At 45.3% G+C, this 12698-nt stretch overlaps 1 protein-coding gene across 2 annotated transcripts in view; it reads left to right on the top strand.

Moving 5' to 3' along the window:
• The first annotated feature begins 705 nt into the window (after nt 1-705).
• Nucleotides 706-12698, top strand: part of LOC308169635 (oxysterol-binding protein 1-like) — a 21720-nt gene continuing 9727 nt past the window's right edge. Inside the window, exons 1-10 of one of the 2 annotated variants that reach the window (XM_080544341.1) lie at nt 706-734; nt 2089-2269; nt 3864-4072; nt 4661-4823; nt 6279-6390; nt 8965-9148; nt 10327-10441; nt 10959-11016; nt 11271-11435; nt 11853-12098. In XM_080544341.1, coding sequence (XP_080400467.1) covers nt 2133-2269; nt 3864-4072; nt 4661-4823; nt 6279-6390; nt 8965-9148; nt 10327-10441; nt 10959-11016; nt 11271-11435; nt 11853-12098 — 1389 coding nt within the window. In that variant the 5' untranslated portion in view covers nt 706-734; nt 2089-2132. Of the gene's footprint in view, nt 735-2088; nt 2270-3863; nt 4073-4660; nt 4828-6278; nt 6391-8964; nt 9149-10326; nt 10442-10958; nt 11017-11270; nt 11436-11852; nt 12099-12698 lie in introns of both variants that reach the window. The other variant, XM_080544342.1, reaches the window with a different exon arrangement.

Here is a 12698-nt window from a genome sequence, read left to right as displayed (position 1 = left end):
ATCGAGACAAGCGTGAAGAAGTGCATCTGATGATCAAAGAGAGTTTTATACTACCCTCTGATCGTCAGAAGCTCCCTCAAATGTGTATCCCTCAAATCTGTCCGAATCCGGGAAAAAATTGTTTTGTTGTTAATAAAATATATAATAATAATATTAAATATAATATGTGTTAATAATAATATGTTATTATATATATATTTAATATTATTATATATTTTATTAACAACATTTTTTTTTAATTTTATTAACAAAAAAGCAAAGGATGGCTACTTTGAGGAATCTGAAATCTAAGACATATTTAGAGTTATTTCACACTTTTTTGTTAAGTACATCATTCCACATGTGTTCATTCATAGTTTTGATGCCTTCAGTGAGAATCTACAATATAAATAGTCATGAAAATAAAGGAAACGCATTGAATGAGAAGGTGTGTCCAAACTTTTGGCCTGTACTGTACATTATTTAGCAACATTCAGTCCAACGTACTACAATACAAAGCTAAGCTGAGTTGGCTATTTTAGGTTGGGGTTGTCCGATGATGTCATCGTCAGCCTTATATAGCTACCAGCGAGCTGTCAGAAGTCGGAATCATGTGACGCAACCAAAGCGGACCAATCACAGAGCTTTTACGGTAGTACGTAGTTACGCAAGGCTACGCTGGGGCCCTACGCAAGCTACGCCGTACGTAGCCTGTCAGAGTTCGCAGGCTGGTCTCGCGGCACGGACACGTCAAGGTAAACAGATGTGGTTGCTATGCTATGTTGCTATGCTAGCCACCAACCAAAGCTACTTTAGAGACATTTGCGTGTCAACTTTCACTTACTTATAATAATATCGCTAACCCCTAAATGTCATAGTGCCATATAAAGCCAGTCTAGTTGTTCGTCTAAGAGCCCAAACCAACCATAAGTTAGTATTTAGTCACTTAGTAAGCGAACCTGTTAAGTTTGATTTAGCTGAACGTGATTAGCGAACATGACCCGAGTCTGTCTGGGACAGGGGGTGGGGGTAGGACTAATCCCTGGAATCATCGAAACGACCCATGGAACGCTCTGTACCCGTTCTAAGTTCTACGTTCTAAGTTCTATTCACTTTCATCAATCAATTCCCCCCATGGTCAAGAGAAGCCCCTCGATAGGAAGTTAACACATGGTTGAATGAACGCATTGAATGCCTTCGATACGTGTGTTGGTGTTGGAACAACAACGTTCCCTGGGGGAGCGAAGCGTTTGATGCCCCATCCCAGTGATTAATCAGACCCCCCTGGCACAGTTCCCTTACCTACCTGCCCCCCCCTCTGGCTTCATTTAGCAGTGAGTTATTATAGCTGACTGATTCAGCAAATAAATGACATTAATAGACATTAGGGGGGGGGGGTTCATTGCGTAAGCGACCCCCATTCTGTTGGTTTTTAGTGATTCTCTTTAACCAGGCGTCATCAACCAATCAGAGCAGTTTGTTCTGATTTCGTGACGTTAGAATTATAAGGTTCTATCTCAATTTTTGTCAAAATTTTGTTTTTTACATAATCTGATCCATTAGGTGTTTATTAATGCCTGTGTGGTGTTATTTTTAAAATGTTGACATTTTTGAGTTAGTAATTCATAAAATACAAAGGTTCCATCTCACAAAACATCATGGAATGTAAAAACTTTGACGCTCGATATCTCTGAACTGCCCTAAACGGAGATAGAACCTTATCATTCTAAACTCACGATTTGCCAATGCTTAGTTAGTTAGTTAGCAGTCTGTCTCTCTAGATTTGACAGAATAGGCCGATATGACATGATAACACATGTAGCCTAGCTGGCCTAACACAGTTAGGCGTTATACCGACAGTATATGGAGAGATTGGGATGTTTCCTTTTGGTTTAATTTGATCATTAGGCCATGTACAGTAGTGATTATGAACATAGGCAAACTCCATGATGTGATGTAATAGTGATCCTTGCCCTTTGACTGGCTAAAGTCAACAACCCTCACAGCCAAAGTACTGCCAGACTAATAAATGAGGGCATTGCAATTTCATGACACTACTGCTAGTACTGCCATGTTTATTCGCTGATGTCTTTCCTTCACTGTCTCTAGGCCCCCTGATCAGCTTGTTTTTTTGATTTGGGGGGGGGGCTGTAATGTCGGAGCCGCCCAAATCCCCCACCGCCCCAGCTGGTGACACCTACAAGGGCTGGGTGTTCAAATGGACTAATTACATCAAGGGATACCAGCGTAGGTGGTTTGTCCTGAGCAATGGCTTGCTTTCCTACTACAGGTAAGATGTTGATGTTTTTTGCAGCATATTATTTCCCTGAAAGACGTTGATAAAGTAGCCCTATCACTGTTATAAACAGCTGCTTTATTCTGGGATAAAACAAAACAAAAAAACATGGAGGATATGATGTATTATGTACATATGTTGTATATGTACATACCATGGATAGAAAGGGGAAGCTGCTTGTTAACGTAATGTAATTACATTACGTAGTTTCTCTTTTCGTGCAGCAACTCATGGCAAAGCTATTCATAGTCTCCATTTTGGTCTTAACTTCGTTCAAAGCTCAGCAGCAGTGTCTGTCACCAAACACACACAGTCATGTGCATACAACTTCTGACCTTCCCGCTGGTGATCTAGCGATAGGTTCAGCAAACATGTAATAATAATAATTCATTGTATTTATATAACGCTTTCCCGGGGCTCAAGGACGCTGACGATTATGGGAAAAACAGAAAACACAGAAACAACAAGCTACAGATAACATGAGCACATAGAACACAGAGTTAACAAACAGGCACAGGGAACAATTAACACAGCAATGTCCAGGGGGGGAGGCGGGGGTGGGAGGGTTAGGGGAGATGGTTAGGGGTAGGGGAGGTTGTATGCATGTCCAGGGGGGGAGGGGGGTGGCAGCGTTAAGGGAGATGGTTAGGGGTAGGGGAGGTTGTATGCATGGGAGAACAGGTAGGCCTTGAGGTGGGACTTAAAAGTGGAGAGTTCCAGAGGCCGGGTGTGCAGCTCGTGAAAAAGCACGGTTTCCGAAGCCTTTGCGTTTCGAATGTGAAAAAGAAGCTTTCAGCACATCACCCCCACCCTCATTCACCTCCACTGGCTTCCAGTCCTGCATCACCTACGAAATCCTCCTCCTCACCTACAAATCCCTCCACGCTTGCGCCCCCCCCCCCCCCCCCAGTACCTCACTGACCTTCTCTGTCAACACACCCCTTCCCGGAACCTGCGGTCCCTAGGCATGGGCCTGCTGTCCACCCCCCCGCACCAACCTACGGACCTTCGGGAGCAGAGCTTTCAGCGTGGCAGCTCCCACCCTCTGGAACTCTCTCCCCCCCACAGCGATCCGAAATGCCCCCCTACCCTGGACACTTTTAAATCAGCCCTCAAAACCCACCTGTTCTCTAAGCCCTTTGGCCCCTAGTCTAGTTTTATCACTCTCGTTGTCTTTGTTTCTTTGCTTTGTTTTTCTGTTCTGTCTGTCTGACTGTCTGTCTATGAAATCTGTTAAGCGTCCTTGGGTTTGAGAAAGGCGCTATATAAATCTACTCAATTATTATTATTATTATTATTATTATTATTATTATTATTATTATTATTGATCCCACCGCACACGTTCAAAGAAATAATCAAACCACCTGATCTTTAGGGTTAGGGTTGATTTAAAAAATTAAAAAATAAAAGTTCTCCCAAAATATGGCCTATGTAGGCTACCCTGCACAATGGAAAGACATGCTTGTCTCTCAGTGAAACAGTTCCTCAGAAGTTCACTTTCAAAATAAAGTTTATTAAATCAGATTCAAAGCTATTATTATTATTATTATTATTATTATTATCATCTCTCTCCCTCCATGTTTGTCAGGACCCAGGCGGAGATGGGCCACACGTGCAGGGGCACCATCAACCTGGCCACGGCCTCCATCTCCGTGGACGACGCCTGCAACTTCGTCATCACCAACGGCGGCGCGCAGACGTACCACCTGAAGGCCAGCTGTGAGGTGGAGAGGCAGCGCTGGATCACCGCCCTGGAGCTGGCCAAGGCCAAGGCCGCGCGCATGCAGGCTGAGTCTGGTAAGATAATAATAATAATAATAATACATTAGACTTATATGCGCTTTTCTAGACACTCAAAGACGCTTTACAAACTGAGAAGATCGAGTAGTAATAATAAAAAGAAAGAAAGAAAGTATAGGGGCCTAATTAAGGTAGTGCTGGGGACACATCCCAAATTTCGTTGTTTGGTACCTGTACTATAGCAATGACAATAAAGACCATTCATTCACATGGGAAGGGGAGGGGGAGAGGGTTAACTGGTGAAGGCGAGCTTGAAGAGGTGGGTTTTGAGGGCCTGTTTAAATGTTGGGAGGGTGTTGGCCTGTCTGATGTGGTTGGGGAGGGCGTTCCAGAGGGACGGGGCTGCGGCTGAAAAGGTGCTGGTGGTCTTGAGGGTTTAGATTTAGATATATTTGGAGCAATTGCTCATTTGGAGCAATTTGGGGTTCAGTGTCTTGCCCAAGGACACTTCGTCATGTGGCCAGCCGGGACTCGAACCGCCGATCTGCCAACCTTGCGATCATTAGACGCCGGCTCTACCTCCTGTGCCACAGCCGCCCCCCCTAATCTTTATGGAACAACATCTCTTCTCGTCTTCCTCCTCAGACGACTCCGGGGACGACTTCTCCTCGTCCTCCCCCCCGGGCCAGGGGGGCGGGGGGGCGCAGAGCTCCGAGGTCCAGTCCACCCTGAAGATCCTGGGCAGCAAGGTGGAGGACCTCAGCACCTGCAACGACCTCATCTCCAAACACGGCTCCGCCCTCCAGAGGTCAGTCCAATCACACCCCTCCTCCTCCTCCTTTTGGATCGTCTGATTGGTCAGCAAATGATTAATGATTCCATTTGCAAAAAAAAGTGATGAGTTTCTCACGTCTCAATTTTCCGAGTGAATGTCAACGGAGAGAGCTGAAACACGACACAAAGATCTCGACACGCACGCACGCACGCACGCACACGCACACACTCACACTCACACTCACACTCACACTCACTCACACACACAATATTTTGGTTATTACATTTTTCACTCAGGTATGACTGTCTGAATAGTCATGTGGTATTGAGGATCTATCCACATATATATATATATGCAATAGGGATGCACCGAACATTCGGCCACCGAATGTATTCGGCCGAATATCGCAAAATAAAGCACATTCGGTATTCGGCCGAATGAGTGAAAACACCGAATGTTTACCACCGAATAGTGGCCGTGTTTTGATGACGCAATACAATTAAATATAACTCTCAACAGGCGCGCGGCGCGAGGCGACGCGCTTTCAAAACTGGCTGCGTTCGTAAATTCACTCAGGAAGTCCGATCAGCACTCGTGGAATGCCTCTCGTCCAATCAAATGACTCGGTTTCTCTATGACGTCGGGCCCAGTGTGCGCTCAAGCGCTCTCAGAGCGACTTTACGAACGCAACCTTACACTCATCTAGCTAGTTAGCTTAGCAGTCGTAGCGGAAGAAGCAGAGTTGTTGCCTTGTTGAAAACATATTCAGACTCCCAGCTGTTCTACACGAGTTTATGACATGCAGCTGTATCATGCGGTGGTTTCTATGCAAACCAGAGACTATAAAAACAAAAGATATTCATTCTGAAATAACATGAACTATTATCCTTACACTCAGGTGGACTCAATTCAACTTGTTGAATGACTTGTTGAAGACATTTAGCATTTGACCTAATTTTAAGAGTGACAAAGGGTCTGAATACTTATGTACATGAGGTATTTCTGTATTTACATTTTAATACATTTGCAAACATTAAAAAACGTTTTTACTTAGATTATGGGGTACTGTGTGTGGATTGATGGCAAATCTATTCAAAAATGTGAAAAAAGTGAAGGGGTCTAAATACTTTCTGAAGCCTATGTAGAGACAAATCATGAATATCATTAACTTGAACCCTGGAAAGCAGTAGAGATTAAATCCCACGATAATTAGTTATAATAAGTTATATATAAAAGTTCTTTTTTTTCAATCTCAATTTCTTTCTTTGAGAAGCATGAATAAAAAGCAAAATGTATTTAGTTTATGCAATGATAAAATTAAAAACTGCCGATACACATTCGGTATTCGGTATTCGGTATTCGGCCAAGTGTTTCCTTAAATTCGGCTTCGGCCTCGGCCAAGAATTTTCATTTCGGTGCATCCCTAATATGCAATATATATAGATATGATGCACATTCATTCATTGCCCTGAACCTGGTCTCCCTCAGGTCCTTGTCTGAGTTGGACAGCTTGCGCCTCACGGGAGAGGCCGTAGATAAGATCCGGGCAGTGACAGAGAGAGCCACGCTGTTCCGCATCACCTCCAACGCCATGATCAACGTGAGTGTCCCTCTGTCTGTCTGCACCCCCACGACCTTGACTTGAAGTGTATAGCCTAATTGCTCGACATTCTACACAAGGACATAAGCAACACACACTGACAGTTGGAATGATGGGGTGAGCTGGTTCAGGTTGGACAGGAATAACAACACGTAGGTAGCTTACAAAAATATATATGAACAGTAACAAATACAGAAAATTGTACACACTTCAACAGAAAGAAAGAAGCCGTCAGCCTAAATGTATTTCTGCCCATTCGTGCCTCCACCCCTTGCTCACAGGGGAAGTGCCCTCTCTGAGTATTCCTGTAATGGTTCTTCAGATGTGACTTTGTAGTTTGCTGTTATCTTATGTGAGTGTTGTATGCGGGGTTCCCACGGGTCCTTGAAATCCTTGAAAGTTTGTGAATTTGAGCAAAAGAAATCAAGGCCTTAAAAGTTTGTGAAAATAGACTTGGGTCGTTGAAAGTGCTTGAATTCCCCTCTCTCTCTATCTCTCTCTAAAAAATAATAATGTCAAAAATGTTTTACTTAGCTCGTCAACTAGTAAATATTGTATTGCTTCACTTTACACATCTATTGTTTTGCTGTGCTGTGGTAGAGAAGGCAAGAGACCATCTAGTATTCACCCATTCAAGCCTCTCTTTTTAATTGTTGTCTCTAATAGTTCCTATTATATAAATTCTCATCTAGAGCCGCTTTTCCACTACGGTGCTGACCTGGTGCTGACCCGGGTCAGCCCGCTTCGTTCCCCTTTTCCATTCGTCGTTCCAGGTCGGTTCGGTCCCAGGTCAGCTCGCTTCTTTAGCTCCACATCGAGAGCAGGGTCTAAAATTTCATATCCGGGTCTCTTTGCCAGGCTGCGTGTGACGTGTGACGCTGCACACCGTTGATTGGTCAATGGAAATCGTCATCCCATGTCCCATCCCATAGATTTCTTCACTAACCGCCATCTTGAAATACCACATTCACTCTAGGAAAATGTCACTACATTTTCTGTAATAGCTTATTAATAAAGATTCGGGAAATTATGCTGACCATCGTATTATCTTAGTTTAATGTCATTTCAATGAATCATATAACTTTTATTTACAACAAGCACAACACAAAAATCGCTATTATGCACCGTGTTTGTCCGTGAATAACACAGGCTGTGGAGGTGGTACAAACACAATACTCCTTTGCTAACTTCACCATCTGTCTACGGTCATTTTGAGCCCTTAACCACCGCGCTGACACCCCGAGAAGTTATGCTTTTAACCGTAAACTCGATGAACCGGGAGTTCGCCGTTCACTCATGAGTCAAATGCTGGTTTTAACAGGGAATTCGCTCCGCGCTGTGTCCACGGTGATAGGAGTGGAGGATCGACTCCATTCAAAAACTTTTGAATTCCCTGGCTTCTCCTCTTTCCGGACACGTTTGAATTGTTATCCTAACCCCCGGTAAACCGAAGTTATTAACCCGCAAACGGCACCGTGTTTGTCTGTGAATAACACCGGCTGTGTCATGAGTCAAATGCCGGTAGATTCGCGTCTTGTCGGCGTTTCCCGATGATGATACTACAGTTCATAAAGCAGACAAGTGAAGGCAGTGGTTTTAAGGGTTCAAAAAACATGACTTTATTATGTGTACATAGCTTCCTCTCTCTCTTTCTCTTTCTCTCCAAAAAAATCACGGCTGTTGCTGTGTACACCCGGAAGCTTTTTGCCAGGCTGCGTGTGACGCGTAACTCCGCCTACTATCGTCTACTCCTCCTACTAGTCCGGGTCGGTTTGTGTATAATGGAAAACCAGAACAGATCAAAGTGATCCGACCTGACCTCGAACTGATCTAACCCTGCACTAACGCGGGCTGCTGATGGAAAAGCACCATAGGTCTGTCTCAAACTATGCCGTGTTGGGTCCTTGAATTTGAGGGAACTGAGTCTTGAAAGTCCTTGAAAGGTGCTTGAATGTGATGTTTCAGAAGGTGTGGGGACCCTGTGTATGAATGTTGCGGTTGACGTACCTTGTGCTCTCCAGGGTATCCGCGGTGTCTTGAAAAGTATTAAAAGTTGATAAATCAATTTTGGGAAAATCAAGACCCTTAATAAGTATTAAAAAGTCTCATCACGATTTTATGAGGTCTTGAATTTTGTAGTTATTTTTCTGAATTAGACTCTGTCCAAAGAGTTTGAGTCCTAAAAACATTTAGTAAAAGTTTGTGAATTTATTAGTTTTTATTAAAAAACAAAGATGAACCGTAAATTCTGTTGTATGATAATGGTCTAGTCTATTGCAAACTAAAACTGTTAAGTTAAAGGTGTCACTGATGTAAACGGTTACAGCTCCAAGTGGCGGTGAAGTCTGGAAAAATATTGACAAGGTCTTTAAAAAGTCTTAGAAAGGTATTGAAATGAACCTCAAGATTCCTGTATATACCCTGAGTAGGTAACATAGTCACGGCTGTTCTAGTGTCAACTGTCACTTAGATCCAACTGTCACTTTCAAATGAACCTCCAGATTCCTGTATATACCCTGTTTTGAGTGTTGTATGAGTGTGGCAGTGACGTACCTCTGCTCTCTCTCTCTCCAGGCGTGCACAGACTTCGTGGCGCTGGCCCAGGCCCACAGTAAGCGCTGGCAGAAGGCCCTGCAGGCAGAGCGGGACCAGAGGGTGAGGCTGGAGGAGACCCTGGAGCAGCTGGCCAAGCAGCACAACCACCTGGAGAGGGCCTTCAGGGGCTCCTCGCACACCAACCCCGCCTCAGACAGCAAGGGTGAGGCTTCTACCCCAGGAACCTGTACCTCTTAACCTTTGACCTTTGACCCTTCCCTTTGGAGAAGGCCTTTAGAGGAAAGGGCTTCTACCCCAGAACCTATACCTCTTAACCTTTGACCTTTGACCCTTCGCCTAGAGAAGGCCTTAAGGGGCCTAGGGGACGTTTAGACTTAAAACCACCATATTACTACCACTAGATATGATGAGGCGCTGTGAACATGTAGGTGTACTTAGTATGAATGAATGAATGAATGAATGAATAGTACTCTCTAACTCAGCCGTAAAGACAGAGAAGACCTTTATTGGGTCAGAGTAACTCCACAGAGTAAGTAAGTACGTAAAGCTTTATTTATATAGCACCTTTCATACAAGAACTGCAGCTCAAAGTGCTTTACAACAGGGAGATAAAAACATAAAGTGAATATAAAAACATATACAAGCATAAAATGAATATATAAGCAGGGGAAGTAGATAAAACTGTAAAAAGAAGGTAGAAGATAAAATACAATGCCCCGCGGTGGTGTAGCGGTCTACGCACTGGCCGCTAGTGCATGCTGCCCACCGGGGCCGGGGTTCGTATCCCGGCTCGCCAGATCCAGATATGGCCGAGGCACACGGGAAGCGGCATATTGGCCGGCCGCTTCCGAGGGCGGTATAGGAGTATTTCTGGACTAGGATCCGTCGCGCAACACCGCCCCCTGGGCGCCGGAATAACGGTACTGGGCTCGAGGAGCCAGTCAGCCTAGTCTGCCTGGCGGCCTCCTCTGGGACTGCCGGCCACGGGGTCGTGCGGCGGATCCTATGCAATAGGCAGGGGATAATTGGATGCTACGTTGGGTTAAATTGGCTACCAAATTGGGTGAAAAAGGGATAAAATCTGAAAAAAAAAAAAAAGAAGATAAAATACAATAAAAGAAGATAAACAAATGTAAGAAATAAATAGATAAAACATTAACACGGTCTTAATCTTCCAAGTGTCCCTTGCCTTGAAAATATCTAAAGGCAAGCGAGTAACTCCACCACAGACCCCTGTTGTGTCATAGTGGATAGTACCAGGAACTGACGCACAAAAATCCAAGACATTGATGATTGCGATTACGTATCGCCTCAGTCCTGCTATGAAGTTGTTCTTCACATAATTGTACGTTATAAAACTCTGCCCCTCTCTCCTCTCAGCGTTGGCCCAAGGGAAGGGGGAAGCCAGCGACGAGGACGACGACAACGAGTTCTTTGACGCCATGGAGGAGGCCCCGGAGTTCATCACGGTCCCTGCAGACCCCCAGTTCCACAAGTCAGTGTGTCTCCAGTCACTCAGCCGGACCTATACGGTCTGTTAGAGCAGTGGTTCTCAAACCTCTCCTCTGGGACCCCCAGCTACTCCACATATCTGATCTGTTCCAGCACACCTGATACAACTAATCAAGTACAAATCAGAATCGCTTTGTATGTGATTCACGTTGAATCAGGTGTGCTGGCGGTGGAACAGATCAAATATGTGGAGCGGCTGGGGGTCCCCGAGGAGAGGTTTGAGAACCACTGTGTTAGAAAGTTATATTAAAAGGGATCTAAAAGGGGTCTATTTAAAGGGAATTCCACCCAGCAGTCCAATTCCACCCTCTTGTTGCTCCAGACCCAAATAAGTATGTTTGATTTGAGTCCTTTTCATGTGGCGCTGTAAAGGGCCAGTTGACAATCTTATGATGATGATGATGATGATGATGATGATGATGATGATGATGACGATATAAGGTTTTATTTTCATCACATTTATACCAGTTGAATCTCTATGTTTTCTGTGTCCCTGTTAGAAGGTCCAGTAGTAACGTCAGCGGTTTCAACAGTGAGATCTGCCCAGACGATCAGTCGGTAAGTCTCTCTCTCATCCACTCTCTGACATTGCTGTGCTGCTAAAACTCCAAATCCATTTTTCCAGTAAAATTAAATTTCTGAGGGCAGTTAGCTTAGCTTAACTGTCTTGGCTACTTTTTTTTACTGAAACGCAACACTGTGTTTTCCACTTCCCCCACCAAATCACAACTACTGGTTGCTGTTCTTTTAATCGTCGGTTGGTCGGTTCATCTTTAATCGCCCTCCTCCACTATCAATGTTGTCGTTCACAGCTGGACGAGCAGCCGCTAGCAATCAACCAAGAGTCTCCCTGTCTGGACGTGGAGCCGGTGCGGAAGCGGCGTACCCGCATCCCAGACAAGCCCAACTACTCGATCAACCTGTGGAGCATCATGAAGGACTGCATCGGCAAAGAGCTGTCCAAGATCCCCATGCCTGTGAGTACCACCACATCACTCTGTCGTTGTTCCCCTAGTACACACGCATTGATTAGATTTTTATTTGATTTAAGGATCCCCATTAGAAGCACACAGATGTACCTCTAGTCTTCCTGAGGTCCTGAACATACAAAATACACACATACAGACATAAATGTACAATCTACAAAAGATAAAAAGACACTCAGTCAAGCTTAAGTGTCTGTAGTAAAAACATAGAGTAGGAGACTATAACTGACAATCGACATACCGATTGTGAGCAACACCGACATGTGGAATAATCAGGTACAATCAATTGTACAACAGTACAGGTATAGTCAAAGGTACAACAGTGCTACTAAGCTCACTTGCCAAAACAGTCATAACATCACAGTATCACCTCTCATAGCATATTCCCTTCTCTCCTCTCGTTCTCAGGTGAACTTTAACGAGCCCATCTCCATGCTGCAGCGTCTGTCTGAGGACCTGGAGTACTCTGAGCTGCTGGACAAGGGGGCCAAGTGCCAAACCTCCCTGGAGCAGCTGTGCTACGTGGCGGCCTTCTCCGTGTCCTCCTACTCCACCACGGTGCACCGCACGGGGAAGCCCTTCAACCCTCTCCTGGGAGAGACCTTCGAGCTGGACCGCCGGAGAGAGAGCGGCTACAGGTCGCTGTGTGAACAGGTGAGAGAGAGGAGGAGGTCAGAGGAGAGAGAGAGAGGCTACAGGTCGCTGTGTGAACAGGTGAGAGAGAGGAGGAGCTCAGAGGAGAGAGAGAGAGGCTACAGGTCGCTGTGTGAACAGGTGAGAGAGAGGAGGAGGTCAGAGGAGAGAGAGAGAGGCTACAGGTCGCTGTGTGAACAGGTGAGAGAGAGGAGGAGCTCAGAGGAGAGAGAGAGCGGCTACAGGTCGCTGTGTGAACAGGTGAGAGAGAGGAGGAGGTCAGAGGAGAGAGAGAGAGGCTACAGGTCGCTGTGTGAACAGGTGAGAGAGAGGAGGAGCTCAGAGGAGAGAGAGAGAGAGAGAGGCTACAGGTCGCTGTGTGAACAGGTGAGAGAGAGGAGGAGCTCAGAGGAGAGAGAGAGAGAGGCTACAGGTCGCTGTGTGAACAGGTGAGAGAGAGGAGGAGCTCAGAGGAGAGAGAGAGAGGCTACAGGTCGCTGTGTGAACAGGTGAGAGAGGGGAGGAGGTCAGAGGAGAGAGAGAGAGGCTACAGGTCGCTGTGTGAACAGGTGAGAGAGAGGAGGAGCTCAGAGGAGAGAGAGAGAGGCTACAGGTCGCTGT

Source organism: Nansenia antarctica (assembly GCF_963989245.1).
Source record: "Nansenia antarctica genome assembly, chromosome: 13".
NCBI classification, from domain to species: Eukaryota; Metazoa; Chordata; class Actinopteri; order Argentiniformes; family Microstomatidae; genus Nansenia; species Nansenia antarctica.
Note: the sequence above shows the minus strand (reverse complement) of the source record. Positions and strands in the feature narration are given on the sequence as shown.